General features: G+C 37.6%; 1 protein-coding gene across 1 annotated transcript; it reads right to left on the bottom strand.

Moving 5' to 3' along the window:
- Positions 1–421: 421 nt before the first annotated feature.
- On the bottom strand, positions 422–17,618 carry mettl1 (methyltransferase 1, tRNA methylguanosine). The gene is made up of 6 exons (XM_037679623.1): positions 17,449–17,618; positions 16,184–16,311; positions 15,896–16,080; positions 9,237–9,350; positions 5,104–5,205; positions 422–586 (listed from the first exon to the last, which is right to left on the bottom strand). The coding sequence occupies exons 1-6, from the start codon at positions 17,526–17,528 to the stop codon at positions 470–472; spliced, it is 726 nt and encodes a 241-aa protein (XP_037535551.1). The 5' UTR covers positions 17,529–17,618; the 3' UTR covers positions 422–469.
- Between the last annotated feature and the right edge of the window lie 192 nt (positions 17,619–17,810).

Genomic DNA, 17,810 nt, shown 5'->3' with positions numbered 1-17,810 from the left:
TGTTAGCGGTTGCAAATAATCAGATAATGCTACGTAACGATCCATGTAATGCAAAACTGAAGAAATTTTAGGTTTACAAAACAGTGTTGGGAAAGACAAGCTATGAAATGTTTTAGACTGGAGTTGTTTTAAGATGGCTGCTATCCATCGATCATGCTCGGACTAGCTGTTAACTTGTCAGTGCAGCCATAACTAAACTACCGGTAATTCTCCAAAGGGAGGTTGTCTAAGGCGCTATCTACAATAGATGAACTTTCCACAGAGCCAAATTTCAAAAAGAGCTGAACTATGTCTTTCAAAAAATAAAAACTGCTTAAGAAAATAAAGAAAATAATAAAAATTATTTTAAGCTTTATTTCCCATGTGAACCGAAGAACACAATGCAATTAAAAAGCTTAAAAAGTCTATAACATCGCTCATTAATACAAGTAAAATAAAGAAACAAAAAGCACTTTCACAACATTTGGCATCAGAGGGAATCTTCAATCCTACAGAAAACTGCGAGGTAATTCTTCCCGCCATTCCTTTGCACTTTCTTCCCTTCTTCCGTACATGTCCCCAGACGACTTACGATGACGTCATCAACCTGTTAAAAGAACAGAAAAAAACTCAGAGAAAAAAGTCTAAGGTCTGATTAATGGTGGGATAAAAGCTTTTTCCTTTCATAAACCAAAGCTCTAAAATAGCCCACAATAGCTGGAAAAAATCTATTATCAAATTCAGTCAGAGATAGGCCTGTCACGATAACAAATTTTGCTGGGCGATTAATTGTCTCAGAAATTATTGCGATAAACAATAATATTGTTTGAAATTTGACAATAATTAGTAATTATTGTCACATTTAAGAAGAAATGTTGGTTAATTCTATTTTCAGTGTAGTACCTTTTTGCGATCACCGGATGACAGTATAAGACTGTTTGGACTGAAGGATGGATAGTGAGGGAGCAAGCAGCGTGTCTTTTTAAGAAAAATGTGAGGGAGTCCCCTTTATGTGACACGGGCTGCCTTTCCTTCCTTTATTCGGTTAAAATGGCGGACGCTCGGTGTGGTTTGAGCTCTTTAGCATAGAATTTGTCACACAAAGCTTTTAATAAAATAACACAATAAACAAGTTCTCAGCTTCTTTTTGTAGAGAAAAAAAAAAAACTTTTTAGATGAAGGCACGGGTTTCAACTGTGAATTTTGGAGCTTCGACAAAACAGGTTTTTTCCCCGAGGTTGGCCTGTTAGCTTAGCTTGTAGCTTAGCTTCTCAGCTTAGCTGCTTTTAATGATCCAAAAACACAATTTTGGACGGTTAAAACAGATTTTAAAGCGAAAAGAGAAAGGGGGGGATTAGTGAAGAACACCAGAGTTGAGCCTTGTCATCCAGTGTCTTTAGTAGAACGAGAGGGACGAAGAAATGATAAAGCCGATAAATGACAACGAGGGCGATAATTTTCATTTATCATGCGATTAATTGATTTATTGTTTATCGTGACAGGCCTAGTCACTCTTTCAGACTTTTCCTTGTCTAAGTAACAATTAGCTGTGGTTCATGCAAGTTCAGATAGTTACGACACAGTATAACTGATCACATAGGACAAAAGTATATTTGTTTGTTTTATTATTGTGAAAAGAACTAAATACTAATAGCTGAAATAAGTAAAGCTCCCAGATTAACAGTAAAAGATAAACGGACTGTACTTATACAGCGCCTTTCTATCTAATCAAAATACTCAAAGTGTTTTACAGCACAGTCTGTGCCTATTTTAACCAATCCATATACATTTGTACTGCACTCTACTACATCTCTATGAAGCTAACTGAGCAATCCTTCTATAGCAAGGGTGTCAAACCCACTTACAAAAGGGGGCCAAAATTAAAACGTCTTTCAAACTAAGGGCCGGTTTCGGAATCTACATTAACTCAAGTTAGATATCCAACATCTTTTCTTGGTTGCAGGTTCCTCAACAAGAGTTTGATTGGTCTCGTTTGATGTTCTCTGTTGCACTTTTGACATTATAATCAAAGATTACTGAAAAAAGTGATAAAAGTATTTTACATTTAAAATAACATCTTAGGGGCCAAATAAGATGTCAACAAGGGCCGCATTTGGCCCCCGGGCCTTGAGTTTGACACAAATGTGTTCTATAGAGACCAATCATTGCTTTAGATCACATTCATTGCACACATTGGAGGCAACGAGCGGTTCAGTGTTTTGCCCAGGGACACTTCAACATGTGACTGCTGGTGGAATTGAACCCCCCAACTCTCCCATTGGAGAACAACTGCTCTAACCACTCAGCCACAGCTGCCCCTTAATGTGAAGCTGAATCAGGTGTAATAACTTAGAGGGATCAGATGACATGACCCCATATTTCATGTAAATAACAGGGATTTAGCAGAGCCTGAGATTAACAGCAATAATCTCTGGGAGTGTATCGAGGCACACACAAAAATATTCCTGGACAGCTCAGAAAGAGCATTTTAGTTGCTCTTCAGGTTGTAATAACTATACAATATTATAATAATGTGTTTAAAGTTATGTAAATATAAATCAACTTTGTAAAAATATGATACATTTAAGACAAGACAGCTCCATTCAAGTGGCCACAAAAAAAATCCCTGGATAGTTTCTTTCAGTATATAAATTGTAGACCTCCCTCACATTGATCAGGAAAATTATTTAACATCTACTCTTCTTTCTCTTTCATTCTCTTCATTCATTAGCTCCTCAAAGTACTCCTTCCATCTTCCCGTCACAATATTTTCACTTGTAAGAACATTCCTACCTTTAACAAACCTAACATGCTACACATCCTTTCTAACCTCATCTATATGGCTTGACAATTGGTACAAGTTCTTCTCACCCTCTTCAGCGTCCAGCCTCCTAAACAACTCATCATACACCTTCTGCTTTACCTTTGCTACCTCCCTCTACGTTGCATGTCCTTATATTCCTGTCTACTTTTTTCAGTCCTCTCACTGTCATATTTCTTCTTGGCTAACCTCTTTCTTTGAATAGCTTCCTGCGCTTCACTATTCCACCACCAAGTTTCTTTCTCATCTATTCTCTATCCAGATGACACACAAAGTACCTTCCTACCTGTCTCTCTAATTACTGTTGCTGTAGTAGCCCAGTCATCTGGAAACTCTTTCTTACCATCCAGAGCCTTTAACAGCTCCTCTCTGAATTTCTCACAACATTCTTCCTTCCTCCGTTTCCACCATTTGGTCTTCTTCTCTGATTTTACTCTTCTTCACAACAGTTATTGTACACACAACCATCTGATGTTGTCTGACCATGCTCTCCCCTGCCACAACCTGACAGTCCCCCAATCTCCCTCAGGTTTCCTCTTCTATACAGAATGTAGTCGATCTGCGTATTCCTGCTTCCACTCTTATAGGTCACTCTACTCTTCCCTCTTTTGGAAATAAGTGTTGATTATAGCCATTTCTATTCTCTTGGCAAAATCTACCACCATCTGTCCTTCCTGGTTTCTTTCCTTGATACCAAACCTTCCCATCACTTCCTCATCCCCTCTGTTTCTTTTAACATCTCTCCTCCCTGGGAGTGCTCTCTATCACTTCATCCAGATCTTTCCAAAATGTATCTTTCTCCTCCACATCACATCCAACCTGTGGAGCTTAACCACTGACAATGTTTAGCATCAAACCTTCTACTTCTACCTTCAGACACATCATCCTATCTGACACTATTTTCACTTCTACTATATTCTTTGCCCACTCCTCCTTCAGGAGCACCTCTACTCTATTTCTCTTTCTATCAACCCCATGATAAAACAGTTTAAGCCCTGCTCCAATCCTGTGAGCCTTGCTGCCCTTCTACTTGGTCTCTTGGACACATAAAACATCTACCTTCCTTCTCTGCATCATGTCAGCCAGCTCTCCACCTTTGCCTATCATTGTCTCCACATTTAGAGTTGCAACCATCAGTCCTACATTCTTGACTTTCCTCTTCTCCCTCTGTCTCCTGACATGTTTCCTTCCTCGTGGTCTTCGACTAACAGTAGCACAGTTTCCGCCAGAACCCTGTTTGTTAACAGCACCAGTGTCAGTCGATGGGTCTTGACCAATCCGCTATGGTGTCGCTTAGATGAACTTCCATGTTAGCTTTGGCAAAAGTGTTTTACGTCGGACGTCCTTCTTGACACAACCCTCATCATTTACCCGGGTTTAGGACCGGCACTAAAGATACACTGGCTTGGGTTCCCAAGTGGCTGATTTTTCAGACATCTAAACAAACAAACAAACAAACAATTCAAATTTGCTCAAAAGACATCCATCCACCCATTATCTTTACCCACATCTTTCTTTTTGGATCACGGGGGTCACTGGTGCCCATATCCATCAGTCACTGTGCAAGAGGAGGGGGACACCCTGGGCAGGTCTCCAGTCCATCAGAGGGACACATAGAGACAAATGAGACAAACAACCATTCACTCTCACTCACACCTAGGGACTATTAGAGTTACCAATCAGCCTAACATGCATGTTTTTGGTCTGTGGGAGGAAACCGGAGTACCCGGAGAAAACCCACGCATGCACGGAAGAAACATGCAAACTCCACCCAGAAAGGTTCCCGGTCGAGATTCGATCCGGCAATCTTCCCGCTGAAAGGCAACAGCACTACCAACTGTGCCGCCTGCTCAAAAGACCATGACCAAAGTATTTCAGTTTAAAATTTTATTTTAATCTGTAACCAGTGTAAAAATCAATGATGTTTAGAGTCATGTTAAGTTTCTTTAAATAATTTAAAAGTTACAAATGTTCTAGCAACATTGTGTTTGTGTAAGGAACTCTTGGAGAACAAGTGTGAGTAGTGAAAATGTGAGGTTACATCTATAAGCAAAGAAACTATGACATCAGTCATTCATTTTCACAGGAAAACTGGATTTTTGGTTTTGTTCTTTGCCAAAAATCTTAAATGCAAATTGGCTTATTTGAATAAACGATTCTGTCTTGATAAAAATGTAGCCAGCATGTTAAAACACATTCCTGTCCCCGTTCATTAAATTTACACTGACATTTTTCTTCAAAGAGCAGATAAGCTCCATTCATAAAGTGGAAACACAGTAATGAATATCTCCACATCCACGTACCAGTTCTTCTTCTGTGACCCGTGTAAACAGTGGGTGTTCGGTGAAGTGCTTCACCATCCAGAGGTGGACTTCCTCCACATCTGTTATTGTGTACACTAAACCCTGACAAGAGCAAAAAATCACACGAAGGTTATTAAAACAGAGAGAGAGAAAAAAAAAGGTTAATGAAGTTTTACAGAAAAATAAAACACAAATCTATTAGTTTTCCCCTGAATTATAAATATTAGGTTTTTCAAGTGAGGTTTTCATCCCCTGCAGGAAGATAAAAATAGTCCCCAGACAACACAGAGGTGAATCACCTGGGTCAGTAGTGTTTACTTTTGAGACTGGAAAGATAAAATGACCAGAACAGAGATTTCTTGGAAAATGTTGCATTGGCACACATTTCCACACAAGTGCGTTTCATCACGTATGGCTTGTTTTCCTAGAGAGGGTTATGAAGAGGGACTGTGTGGTCAACACTTAATTCACACCAGTTACTGCTGTTTAATCACTGCTGCTTGTCGTTTTGGCTGCTGTCTGATCACATTCTACATTTGAATATTTGTGACATAAATAATGTGGCGTGAGACCGCCTCTGGAAATTAGCAGATTTCTCACAGCTTCCCCAACCACCAGCAAAGATATGGCTTTGTGCCAGTGCTTAAGGCCGGTGTAGAGCTCGCTCTCTCTCTCGCTCGTGCGTGCACACACAATCAAACATATGCATGCACAAATCCATTAGCGCGCACACCAGAGGAAAAACGATAAAGTCAAATTTAGACACAAGTCTTGCATTGTTCTCAAAAAGTCCTCATCAGCTTCCGTGCTGTTCAAGAGTCCCAGTGCTGCACTGACAGCTGGTGGAGGGTGGGGGAAGGGAAGGGGCACAGCTGCTGCAGGCCACACCGGTTGCTCACTTTAGCTCCAGTAAACTTAAGCATTTCTGCACAGTGCAAGTCACTGATAAAACAGTAATAGATGCAAAAGTCTATGATGGACAAAATAAAAACAGAAAAAATAAAATATCCTACTTTGATAGTGTGAATGTTTATGAAGCTTTCACACTATTGGGATCCATTTTTCTTCTGTACATTTTTCAGCATCTTTCTCGTTTCACAATTTTTGTGCTATTTCAACAAATCACATGTCAAAACGTTCAGCTCGTTCAGGAGAAGGGCGCCATGACATTTGGTGTTGGTGCAACTTTAGTTTTTTGAAATGGTTAGCTGATTCTACTAATTTTTTTTCTCATAGAAAATGAATTGAACTCATTTTACATCCTTCAAATCTTTAGATCTGTTTGTACTGCTCCGTTCACATTTTGTTCCGGTTAAGCTTCTTTCAGCTTTCTTGTGCAAATTTAAACTTTTTTCCAGTTACTTTCAGCTATTTTTCTATCTGTTTTATGATTGTTTCAGGATCTGTATGCTAACTACAATATTTTTGTGCTTCTTCTAAGTTATTTCAGCTAATTTCAGCTTGTTATGCTCCTTTCAGCTTATTTCTGTAAGTTTCAACTTTTTCTGCTATTTCAGCTACTATTTAGCTGTTTTATTTTAATTTTTGCTTTCTCAGCTAATTCCACTTTTGCTGCACTCATTTCAACTTTTTTCAGCCTAATTCAGCAAAAAATGTGCTCTTTCAACTTCCTTCTTGTAATTCCAGCTCCTTTCTGCTTTTCAGCTACCTTTCAGCTGGTTTTATGCTAATTTCAGCTTTTTTCAGGTAATTTCCACTTTTGTGCTCATTTCTGCTTTTTTCGGCCTATTTGAGCAAACATGTGTTGTTGCTTTCTTCTGCTAATTTAAGCTTTTTCTACCTTTTCAGCTAACTTTTTAGCATTTTTTAGCTAATTTCTGCTGTTTTCAGATAAATTAAAGTTTTTCATATTAATTTTTACTACTTTCAGCCAAATTAAATTATTTCTGCTAAATTCAACTTGTTATGCTTCTTTCAGCCTATTTCTGCTGGTTATTTCAGCTACTATTTAGCTGTTTTATGCTAATATTAGCTTATTCAGCTAATTCCACATTTTTTGCAATCGTTTCAACTTTTGTGTTTTCTGCTTTCTCCTGATGATTTACGCTTGTTCTACATTTTCAGCTACATTTCAGCATGATTTTTTTATAGCTAATTTCAGCTGTTTTTCAGCAAGTTTTACAATAAGCATTCACACTGCATTTTCACAGGAAATGCAGTTTTTCTAGTTAAAATTTGTGATCATCAACTGTAGGTCCCTGTATGTGCCACATACAGCACACAAGCCCACTGCCATCTGGTCCGTGCAATATGGTGAGAATATTTAGGCATAGTCACAATTTAAATACAAATCAGAAGGCTGTCATGTGATTGTAAAACAATTATTGATGCATGTGAATTACCTTGAACCAAACTGACTATGCTTTTCTTACATAAATTATTAGATGTATATATTGTCATGCTTAAGAGCTAAAAATAACATGTAAAATAAATAAATAAATCCAAATAATCACAGGCTGCTAATCAACTATTAGCATAGATGCTAACTTAATATTAAAAATGTCATAGAAACGCTAATGTGATTAGCTAGCACCATTTTTCACTGGAAATTTCTGCACAAATCAAACGCTTCAGTGTCATTACTAAAGACAGTCATGTTATGATAACTTTAACTATATTTTATAGACTTATTTTCTGTCCTTACTAAAATACGAAAATGACAGCTAGACAGCTATCAGGTTAATCAACATTCATTGGGCAGTGATTAGCACCAAGATGATCAATACGAGCAAATTCACATGGAAAAACAACACAACACCCCAATTGCTGAGCTGACTTTCTTTTAAGGATCCAATTATTCCAACATTTAAATCAAAATATTAAGCTATTTGATTTTATTAAATAAAATTAGGCACAATTTAGTACAAAATTAGCTTTAGCTCAATTCAGAAGGGGTTAATGGCAGTGGTTTTAGCCAATTAAGAGTCCCGAGTAGCTAAATGAATGTGAAAAGCTAAAAAAAACTCCCAAGTTCAAGTCTCACATAGGCCAAACTTTTGTATTTCCTGCGAGTCTTGACTCTTTATGATGGTAAACATCAAAATAAATAAAACAGGACATAATTATCAGGAACATGATGAATCAAAGTCTGGCCCCTGCACGGTCTGCTCCGAATAAATCTGGCGCTTCAGCTAACTTTCCTTGATAATCAAAAAAGTCCATGCAGGTTTCCTTGATAATGCTTCTTAAAGCACAAGTTTGTTGTTTATATATTAAAATACTTCCAACTGTGTACAAATTGTTTTAAACACGTTTAAATATTAATAAAATGCTAGAACCTAATAAGGATACATATAGATAGTATATACCGGTAGATACAATCAAAACTATAATAATCTTTTTTTCAATATTGTCTCCATACTTGGATAAAATTAACTGGTTGCACTGAGTGACCTGCTCCTTCATTTGCTGTGTATTTTGATGCACGTTTCAGAGGTTTTTAAGTTGTTGTTATAACTTTCCTGGAGTCCAGCCGAGCTTAATTTAAAGTTCTGGACAGACTGAGAACAAGCCAACACCCAAATGTCGTTACTGCTGATGGTTTGTGCGGGTCAGAGTGAAAACAAAGTTACCAGGTTGACAGAGCTGCCTGTGCACCTCAAACAGTGTTCACCTACAGCTTGCAGAAGGACACAGGGAACCCCTGAAGGATTGTAGGTTCTTAAAAGCCAAAGGTTTTAAAATGGGAGAAGTTTATAGCTACTAATAGTTGTTCTAGATCTGAGTGCCCCATAAAACTGATTAAACAGGGAACAAATGGTATTGTTGACAAGGATAATCATTTCTCAAAGAACAAGATTTTGAGCTTTACTATGAAAACTAAATAGTCTTATCAGGACTTGCTAGGCTTTATATTATTATTATGTATTTCTAATTTTGGCATTATTTTTTAGATTAATCTGTAAAACACTGCAAAAGGCTGTTTAGTACAGAACTTTGTATAAATTGATAATAAGAAAAAAGCTAAAGCCATTTTGAGACTAAACTATAAAAACCTGGAACAGTAAACCTCACAGAACACATTCTTATAATGGAAAACACAGAAACAGTTGCATGATTGATTCAGTTTTTGTTCAACACTTGGTTGTGGAACAAGCGGCACACATACGTACCCCAACTCTCAGTGCGTAGGCGTATTCTGCCAACAGCGTGGGGCTGATGATCCTCCATTTGTGCTTGGTCTTCTTAAAGTGAGGGTCAGGAAAGAGGAAGAACATCTTACTGAGCTGAAAGACACAGCAAAAGATTATCAGGTATTCACGATAAAAATTAAAAAAAGATATTTTCTCAAATTTATACACCAAATACAGAAAGAAATAGATAAAAATTGCATTTTCAGTGAAAATTCAGTGTGGGGGACAAAAGCTCAAACTGAGTTGTTTCCCTGTCAAAAACTAAAACTGAGTTGTTAAAATTCAACAAACAGAACCCTAGATAAAAAGTAAAAGAGGAAAACATTAGCTAAAAGGCAAAAATAGATAAACTTAAGCTAAAGACTTAAAGTAAAAAAACAATAGCAAAAGGCTAGATATAACAAAAAGCTAGCTAAATGAAAAAGTAACAAAAGACTTTCCAAAAGCTAAACATAGTAAAAGATTAGCTAAAAGCTAAAAAAAAAGGAAAACAGTAGCCACAAGCTAAAAGTAGTAAGAAGTTAGCTAAAGGCTATAAATAGAAAGCTGACAGCTAGAAGCTAATAGTCGTAAAATGCTATCTGAAAGATAAAATTTGCAAAAAGCCACATAGCTAAATATTTGTAAAAGCCTTTGAAATGCTAAAGTAGCAAAAGTGTTGCTAAAAATACAAAAAGGCTACATGAATGTAGAAAAGGATAAGCTAAAACTAAAAATAGCTGAACAACAGCTAATTGTACAGAAGAGGATTAGGGCCACAGTGCAAAACACACTTTTTTTCTCAGTTCGACTTTAATCTCAAAATTCTGAGATTAAAGTCAGAATTTATATATATATATATATATATATATATATATATCATGGTGGCCCTAATCCTCCTCTGTATAATAGTGACAAAGGGAAATATAAAAGTAGCAAAAAAGATAAAAGCAGAGTCAGTACATTATAGAGGATTGAGAGGAGAACAATAGTTCAGAATGCATAAGGAGATCTTAATATCTTAATGTGTTTTATGGGGAAAATAATTGTAAATATAATTATTTTGAAATGTATAAAAGTTACAAGAACCAAAATGCATAGCCCCGACCCCCTGAATGAGCCAAAAACTTTGCCAAATGAATAGCTAGCATAGCACTACGTACGCAGAAGTTAAATTATTTAAAATCTGAATCAGTATTAGCACAACAGTAAAAATATTACCCCAGAAAATTTTGAATAAAGTAGATGCGATTTCCTGCATTTTGTATTTTAATGGGTTGTTAACGTGCTTGTAAAAAAAATAAAAAATTGCGGACGCCGGGGATCAAGGGACCCCAGTTTGACAACCACTGCTTTAAGGGATTTTAAACTGATAATGTCAATAGAAATATCAAAGCAAATATGTTCTTTTTAGTATTTGAGCTTGTTTTATATTATAGCATCTTGATTTGACTGTGTTTATAACTTCTTTTATTTGATTGTAATTTCTTTTTGTTAAATTACTGTTATCTGTACTTTATATGTTATCTGTCTAAAACTGGTCTCTCTTGAAAACGAGTCCTCGTGACTCAACGAGACTAACCTGTATAAATAAAGGTTGAACGAATGTAAAAAAAAAAAAAAAAAAATCATTAATATCAATAAGAACATATGAATTAAACTTTATTATTATGGGTAAACTACATAGAAGGCAATGAAAACCTTTTCTTTTTAAAGCCAACAAGATTAGGCTCATAAAATGTGAAAAGGAGAAAGAACCTGAAGAGTTTCTGACTGAGCCGTAAATGTCGTCGAATAATCTGTGGCTGGTTGTTAAACACTCGAGATTGCAGGACTGGAAATTCCCTGTTTTTTTATATAAAGTTTCCTGTGTTTCTGTCTTTCATGAGCGTACGTGAGCAGGCTTCACTGACACTAGTCTGACTGATACATTCAAAATAATCACTCCAGTCATTTTTTTATTAGCTAAAATAAATAACATCTGGTACAGACAGAAAGACGTGGGGCATAATCACCGGGAACGGCTGAAGCCTCAGGGACTGCTGATGGAAGATGGAAAAACCTCAAAACTTTAAATTATTTTTAGGATACAAAACAAACCAGAGAGGGGAAAAAATAGCATTTTGAGTCATTATAATGTGCTGATTCATGCGTGTGAAGACAATTTGTCTGGGTGGTCTCCTGATCCTCATGTCCTAATTATGAGCTGCAGAGAACTGATAAAGCAAACTGCAGAAGATGTTCATTGGTATTAAATTCACAGGAATGATTTTGGACTGATTAACGTAAAAAATCAAGCTTAACTTCTTCCTCAAATCCATGCTATCTCCTAACAAGCAATCTCAAAGTGCTGCACACAAAACAATTGTAAAAAGGTACTACAAAACACAAAAGAACATAACGAACTCCAAAAAGTATTTATAAGTAGTATTATTAGACCATAAAACAAGACAAATGAAAAAGTGTAAAAAATGTTGACTTTCAGTCTGTATTAAAATCCAGTGTTTTAAAATAAAATGAGACCTAAAAGCGAGCTGGACTGGGAAGCTCAGTCCTCACCTCCTTCTACAGGTGAGCTGTGGAGAGCATCCTGTGCTCCAGCATCAACGTGTGGCATGGAGGCTGCACAGCTGCAGAAAGAAAAGCTTTGCAGAGAGTGGTGAAGGCTGCACAGAAGATTGATGGAGTCAGTCTCTCCACCAGCACATACATTTACACCTCCAGATGCAGGAAGAGAGCCCCACAAACCCAGCACACATACTTTTTGCCCCACTCCCCTCAGGCAGGAGGTTGAGGAGCCTTAAATGCAGAACCACTTGACCAGGGGTCTGCAAACCATGATAAAAAGAGAAATTTCTGCCCCTTTCTGCCAAATGTTCACTTTTCTGTTTGTGTTAAACTAAATGAAGTCATGCAGAGAGCTACTATAACAATGTTGGTATGTAATAAGTGTGAATAATATTAAAAGTTGATTCAAATATCACCCCAAATGTTTTATGTGAGATTTTACGAATGGCTACAAGCTGTCCATTTCCATAGAAGCTCTGTGCTTTCCACAGAGCCCAAAATAATAACTTCAGTTTTATCTTTGAAAGTTTGAAGCCATCCACCCATATAATTTTAATTTAACTTAAATAGCTCATTTAAAATTTTAAAGGATGTGTTTGTAGCTTTTCCAACATCATTACATTTCCATAATTGTGTCACTTTTAGAGATGCCCTATCGTCCGTCCCAGTTCCTAGATTATAAGCACTCAGTCATCTGTCCTTTTCATCTACAGCAGTGGTAAACGTCGACTATAAGAGGTAGGCCTTCAGTTCATTATTGTAACATCCTATTAAATACCAACGCTGAATATACTACAGGGTTACAGTTTGATTACAACACTTTACTTTCAGTTTCACAAATCAGTAACTAGTTGTCGGGAATGGCGTTCATCACGTGCAACATTTGACTTATGGTGTCATGTACAAGGCCTTCTCGAAGGCTCAGTGTCCCATGTTTTGGTCCCACCCACTCTACGTCAACATTGTGATTGGTTAATTTTGCCATCAGTTATTAAATAAATCCTGGAGAATCCCTGAATTTTCCTTCTGTGATGAAAGTGAAGTCCTAACCAGTGACAAACAACTTCCAAACGTGTTTCTGCCTGGAGACAAAAATTTAAAATAATCCGATTGGATAACTGTATCTTTAAAAATGAATGAATAAATAAATACTTCCTGCTCAACTGTAAAGTAGTTTACAGAAAATAAGAGAAAATAGAAAAACAAATAGGAAAAACTACACTGAAAATATTTATTTTATATAAAGTATTAAACCAGGGTGGCTCAGTTGGTAAAGCTGCTGCCTCTCAGCAAGAAGGTCGCCGGATCAAATCCCGGCCGGGGATCTTTGTGGATGGAGTTTGCATGTTCTCTCTGTGCATGTGTGGGTTTTCTCCAGGTATTCTTGTTTCCTCCCACAGACCAAAATCATGCATGTTAGGCTGATTGGTAACTGTAAATTGTCCCTAGGTGTGAGTGAGAGAGTGAATGGTTGTTTGTCTCATTTGTCTCTATGTGTCCCTGTGATGGACTGGAGACCTGTCCAGGGTGTACTCCGCCTCTCAAACAGTGACTGCTGGATATGGGCACCAGTGACCCCGGCAACCTCCCCCAAAAAGAAGCAGGTAAAGGTAACGGATGGATGGAAAATATGAAATAAAAATTCTAAATGTAACATTTTATATGTGCCGTATTCTTAGGCCTTCACCGAAGGCGGTGAAGGCCCTGAATGTTCCCCACTGATACATAGTACGACACAATTTCTCCTGTAACAAACTGTTAATCTAAATAGTTTCAATAAGTCTGAGATTAAGTCATGCATTGCTTTGCGCTCAGCTGATGTCAGTCAATAGAACACATTGTTAAATAAAATGAAGTTAAATTTATTTATACAGCATATCTAAAAACATGTTTAAACTGTTGATTTCCATGCTTTATTTAAATCTAGTGAGTACAAATGTGTTTATGATGAGACCTAAAAACAATAAGAACTGAAACCTGTCTGATACGGAGGCAGCTGGTTCCACAGTTTAGGAGCTACAATTGAAAAGGTCTGATCTTTAGGGACCATCCTGGACCTCAGGACAGCCAGTGGTGGGCAAAGTTCCACTAATCTGCTAATAGCGGAATTAACTTTGTGTTTAGCCGATTAAACGCCAGCCAAACCAGAACAGGAAAATAACATGAAAAACTCATTTTCACACTCAGAAAGACCATTAACAGCCAGACATATTGAACACATAATTCCTACCCAGCATGCTTTGCAATGCTCACGCTGTCTCTGGGACGTGACTCTCACACATTTCACACATCTTCACTATAACATAAACAGATTTATTATTAAGAGAATATTGATGATGATGCACTGTACATTTGCAGTTAGTTCATAAAAGTAGTCAACTACTAAAAGGATAGCTAAAATTGGTTATATTCATTATAGTAAATGACACGAGGGAGACGTCCAACACTCACTGAATGTATCACTCTGCTTCAGCACAGCAGCCTCTTCGGTTCAGATGGATCGAATTACCGGATTCATTTCTGAAAGTTCATCTCTGAACAGGACATGGACGCTTTACTTGTGATTTCCGAACTGTTTTGAGTTGTGTTCACTTACAACGTTGTCACATTACACAGTCTAACAGTGTCAGCGACAGAAGTGTATGATACAAGTTAGCGCTTTAGCGTTGGCGTTGTTTTAAATCGGTTTAGCATTAGCGAAGCAAATTTTTTTATATAGTGAATTAGCTGTTAGCAAAGCTAACTTTATGGTTAGCTGTGTCCACCACTGGGGATAACTATAGACCGAATCACCTCTGTGGACCATCTGAACCTAGATACAGTTTTAGACCCAATCACCTCTGTGAGCCAGCCTGAACCTTGGGGCAACTAAAAATAAATGATTATCATATCTCAGAGATCTGGAGGGCATACAAGACTACAGGAGGTCAGACAGATATAAAGGGGCCTGTCCATTCAGGGTTTTATAGGTTATCAGTAAAAATTTAAACTCAATTCTAAAACAATCACGGAGCTACTTAAGAGAAGCTTTAACCAGGGGGATATCATCAAATTTTATCTTCAGTGACATTTAACGTTTGAAGCCATGCAAACGTTTATCTCAGCAAAACAGTCAAACTGTGGTTTCAACAAATAAAACTTATTACGCTTCAAATGGGGGCAAATCTGAGTGTCGACTGTGTAGGAATGAAAAGAGATGTTGATTTCTTGAAAAGGGTCGGCACGGTGGCTCAGTTGGTAGAGCTGTTGTCTCTCAGCAAGAAGGTTGTCAGATCGAATCTCGGCCGGGAACCTTTCTGGGTGGAGTTTGCATGTTCTCTCCGTGCATGCGTGGGTTTTCTCCAGTACTCCGGTTTCCTCCCACAGTCCAAAAACATGCATGTTAGGCTGATTGGTAACTCTAAATTGTCCCTAGGTGTGAGTGAGAGAGTGAATGGCTGTTTGTCTCATTTGTCTCTGTGTGTCCCTGTGATGGACTTGCAACCTGTCCAGGGTGTCCCACGCCTCTCGCACAATGACTGCTGGATATGGGTACAAGTGACCCCTGCAACTCGAGAAAAAAAAAAAGCGGGTAAAGATAATGGATGATGGATTTCTTGAAAGATGGCATCTAAGCGAAACGTAGATGGAAAATTAAATGGGTCCAAAAATAAATCCTTGATGAACTCCACGTGAGTCGGGCAGAAGAGGAACCTGACTCTCCGAGGCTTACAGAAAAACTCCTGTCATACAGGTAAGACCTGAACTGGTTTAGTGCAGAGCCTTTGATACCACAGAGCTCCAGCCTGGAGATCAGAATGGTGTGGTCAGCTGTGTCAAAGGCAGCTGTAATGTTTAAACGGAAAAGAACAGCAGTCTCCTGAGTCAGTAGCTAATAAAAGATTAGCTAAGAAAAGGAGGTTAAAAAAACAGTTCATACAGAGGTTTGTGGATCACAGAGAAAAACAAGGTTGCAGATTCTGGCCTAACAGTTTGAGTGAAATAATCAAATAAAATCTGTCAAACTCATTGATTAGACAAAGATGGTGTCAAAGCCGCTATATTTCAAAGTTGTGTATATTTATATGCACATTAAACATTATTCAGTGTACCTGTCCTTTGAGGAAGAAATTGGGGAGGTACTTCATTGCATTACTGCGAATGCAGGCGATGTTCTGGTAGCTTCCCGGGTTAGAGGCACGCAGCGACTGAATACGGTCTTGAACATAATCTGATACTTTAACTCGAATCTCCAAGCCCAAGATAAGTTTATCAGGGAAGAGTGGAGATAACTCCACTGGAGAGAGTGAAGACGAAGAAAGACACAAAACATCAGATCAATACTGAACAAGACTATGAGCAGAGAAAAGTGCGGGCTAACAGATCAGTGAACCTATTACCTAAAAGGCCCCCGTATCCGCATCCAATGTCTGCAAATTCGACTCGAGGGGTATCTTTCTCAGACAGGTCAGAGGTTGTGAGGTCTGGATACAGCTTGGACCAGTCCATTTCTTCAGGACATACTGGACTAAAGGAGGACACAGTAAGATGCAAAGATTTAAAATTTAATTTAAATTGTTTTGAAAAGAGACTGCAGACAACAACAAGGGATAGAAATTGCTATCATGAAAATAATTTATTTGAGTCATTACTGTCACTTACAAGGGCATTACAGATTTCTTGGGAGAAAAATTTATTTTAGGAAAGAAAAAAAAAAGGCCAAATTATATAACATACACCAAAATGAAAGAATGCTTTTATCATGAGATATCAGAGTTGGACTATAGTGACTTCTATTAGATGATAAGCAGATTCAATTAGGTGGATCTTTAAAGCAAAACAGAGTGATGGAAGGGTTTAATCAACTCTCTGATCAATGTCTCTGACAATGCAATAAGATTCAATGGTTTTGGGGAGCAAGTCCAAAATTGTGTAACGAGGATCACTAACATTGAATAGTCTACTGGACTGTGTGGCGATGAGCCGAGAAGACCAGAAACTGGGAAGCTGGTGTGAAAGCAAATCTGATTCGAAGTATCAGACTCAGACAAAAAGACAAGATTACGTCTTAAAATTAGAAAAACAGCTGCATGTGTGTCTCATTCAGTTTCTAGTGCGGTATATTGACATATATTCTGCCATTTCCATCTACTTTGGTTACTTCTTTTCTACTTTATATAAGTTGTTTGTATGTATCACCGCAACACTGGTCCATCTTTAAGTTAAGAAACTGAACAAACAAAAGCGCATTCCTCTGAAAATGATCAGGTACTGAAGATGAGTGAAAAAGCATCCAAAGTCCAAAGGAAAAAAGTGAAAGACCTTCACAAAGCCTGAAGCTCTATTGGTCAGGACCACTTTGGAAATCAACAGAATGTCCTTGAGAAAAAAAAATATATAGGGGACATAGGGGATTATTTAAGTCTTAACCAGAGTACTATTTTTACTAAACACTACCATAGAAAATGAATTTTCTTTGTTTTACAAAATATTCTTAATTTTTTTTTTTTATCATAGTTAATATTAAATCAATGGAACACCAGAAAACTAGTGTCTGCTGTTTGATTGGATTAATAAATTGTTAAATTTGGTGACACTCCTGAGTTACTTTAAGTTTGTTTGGCTGATGAAAACCAAGTTAGTTGAAAGTGCTGGAGTCACTCACTAATCAAAGGTGTGGTGAGCCATCGGGTTTGAATGAGCTCTCTGTCTGTAAAAACGCTTCTGCGGCATCGATGAAGTCATGTTGGACTAAGCTAGAGACTGGACTCCTCACGGTGTCCCCAATGTGTCTTCAAATTACAGACAAATACAAGAAGACACTTCGTTTGTTTCCTCTCGGTTAGTTTCTGCACATGTAGAGTCGCGGAGGTTTTACGTCATCACCAAGCGTCTTCTCTTTGCTCGTTGAGGAAAATTAACGGGGCTTCGCCTCTTCTGAAAACATTGTTTAATGTTACATCGTCTTTAGACGGTTTTACTTGTTATCAGACTTTCTGTAAAAATAATACAATTAGAGAACATATG

Source organism: Nematolebias whitei, chromosome 7 (assembly GCF_014905685.2).
Source record: "Nematolebias whitei isolate Nwh7 chromosome 7, NemWhi1, whole genome shotgun sequence".
In the NCBI taxonomy this organism is placed as follows: Eukaryota; Metazoa; Chordata; class Actinopteri; order Cyprinodontiformes; family Rivulidae; genus Nematolebias; species Nematolebias whitei.
The sequence above is the reverse complement of the archived record's forward strand: the minus strand, read 5'-3'. Positions and strand labels throughout refer to the sequence as shown.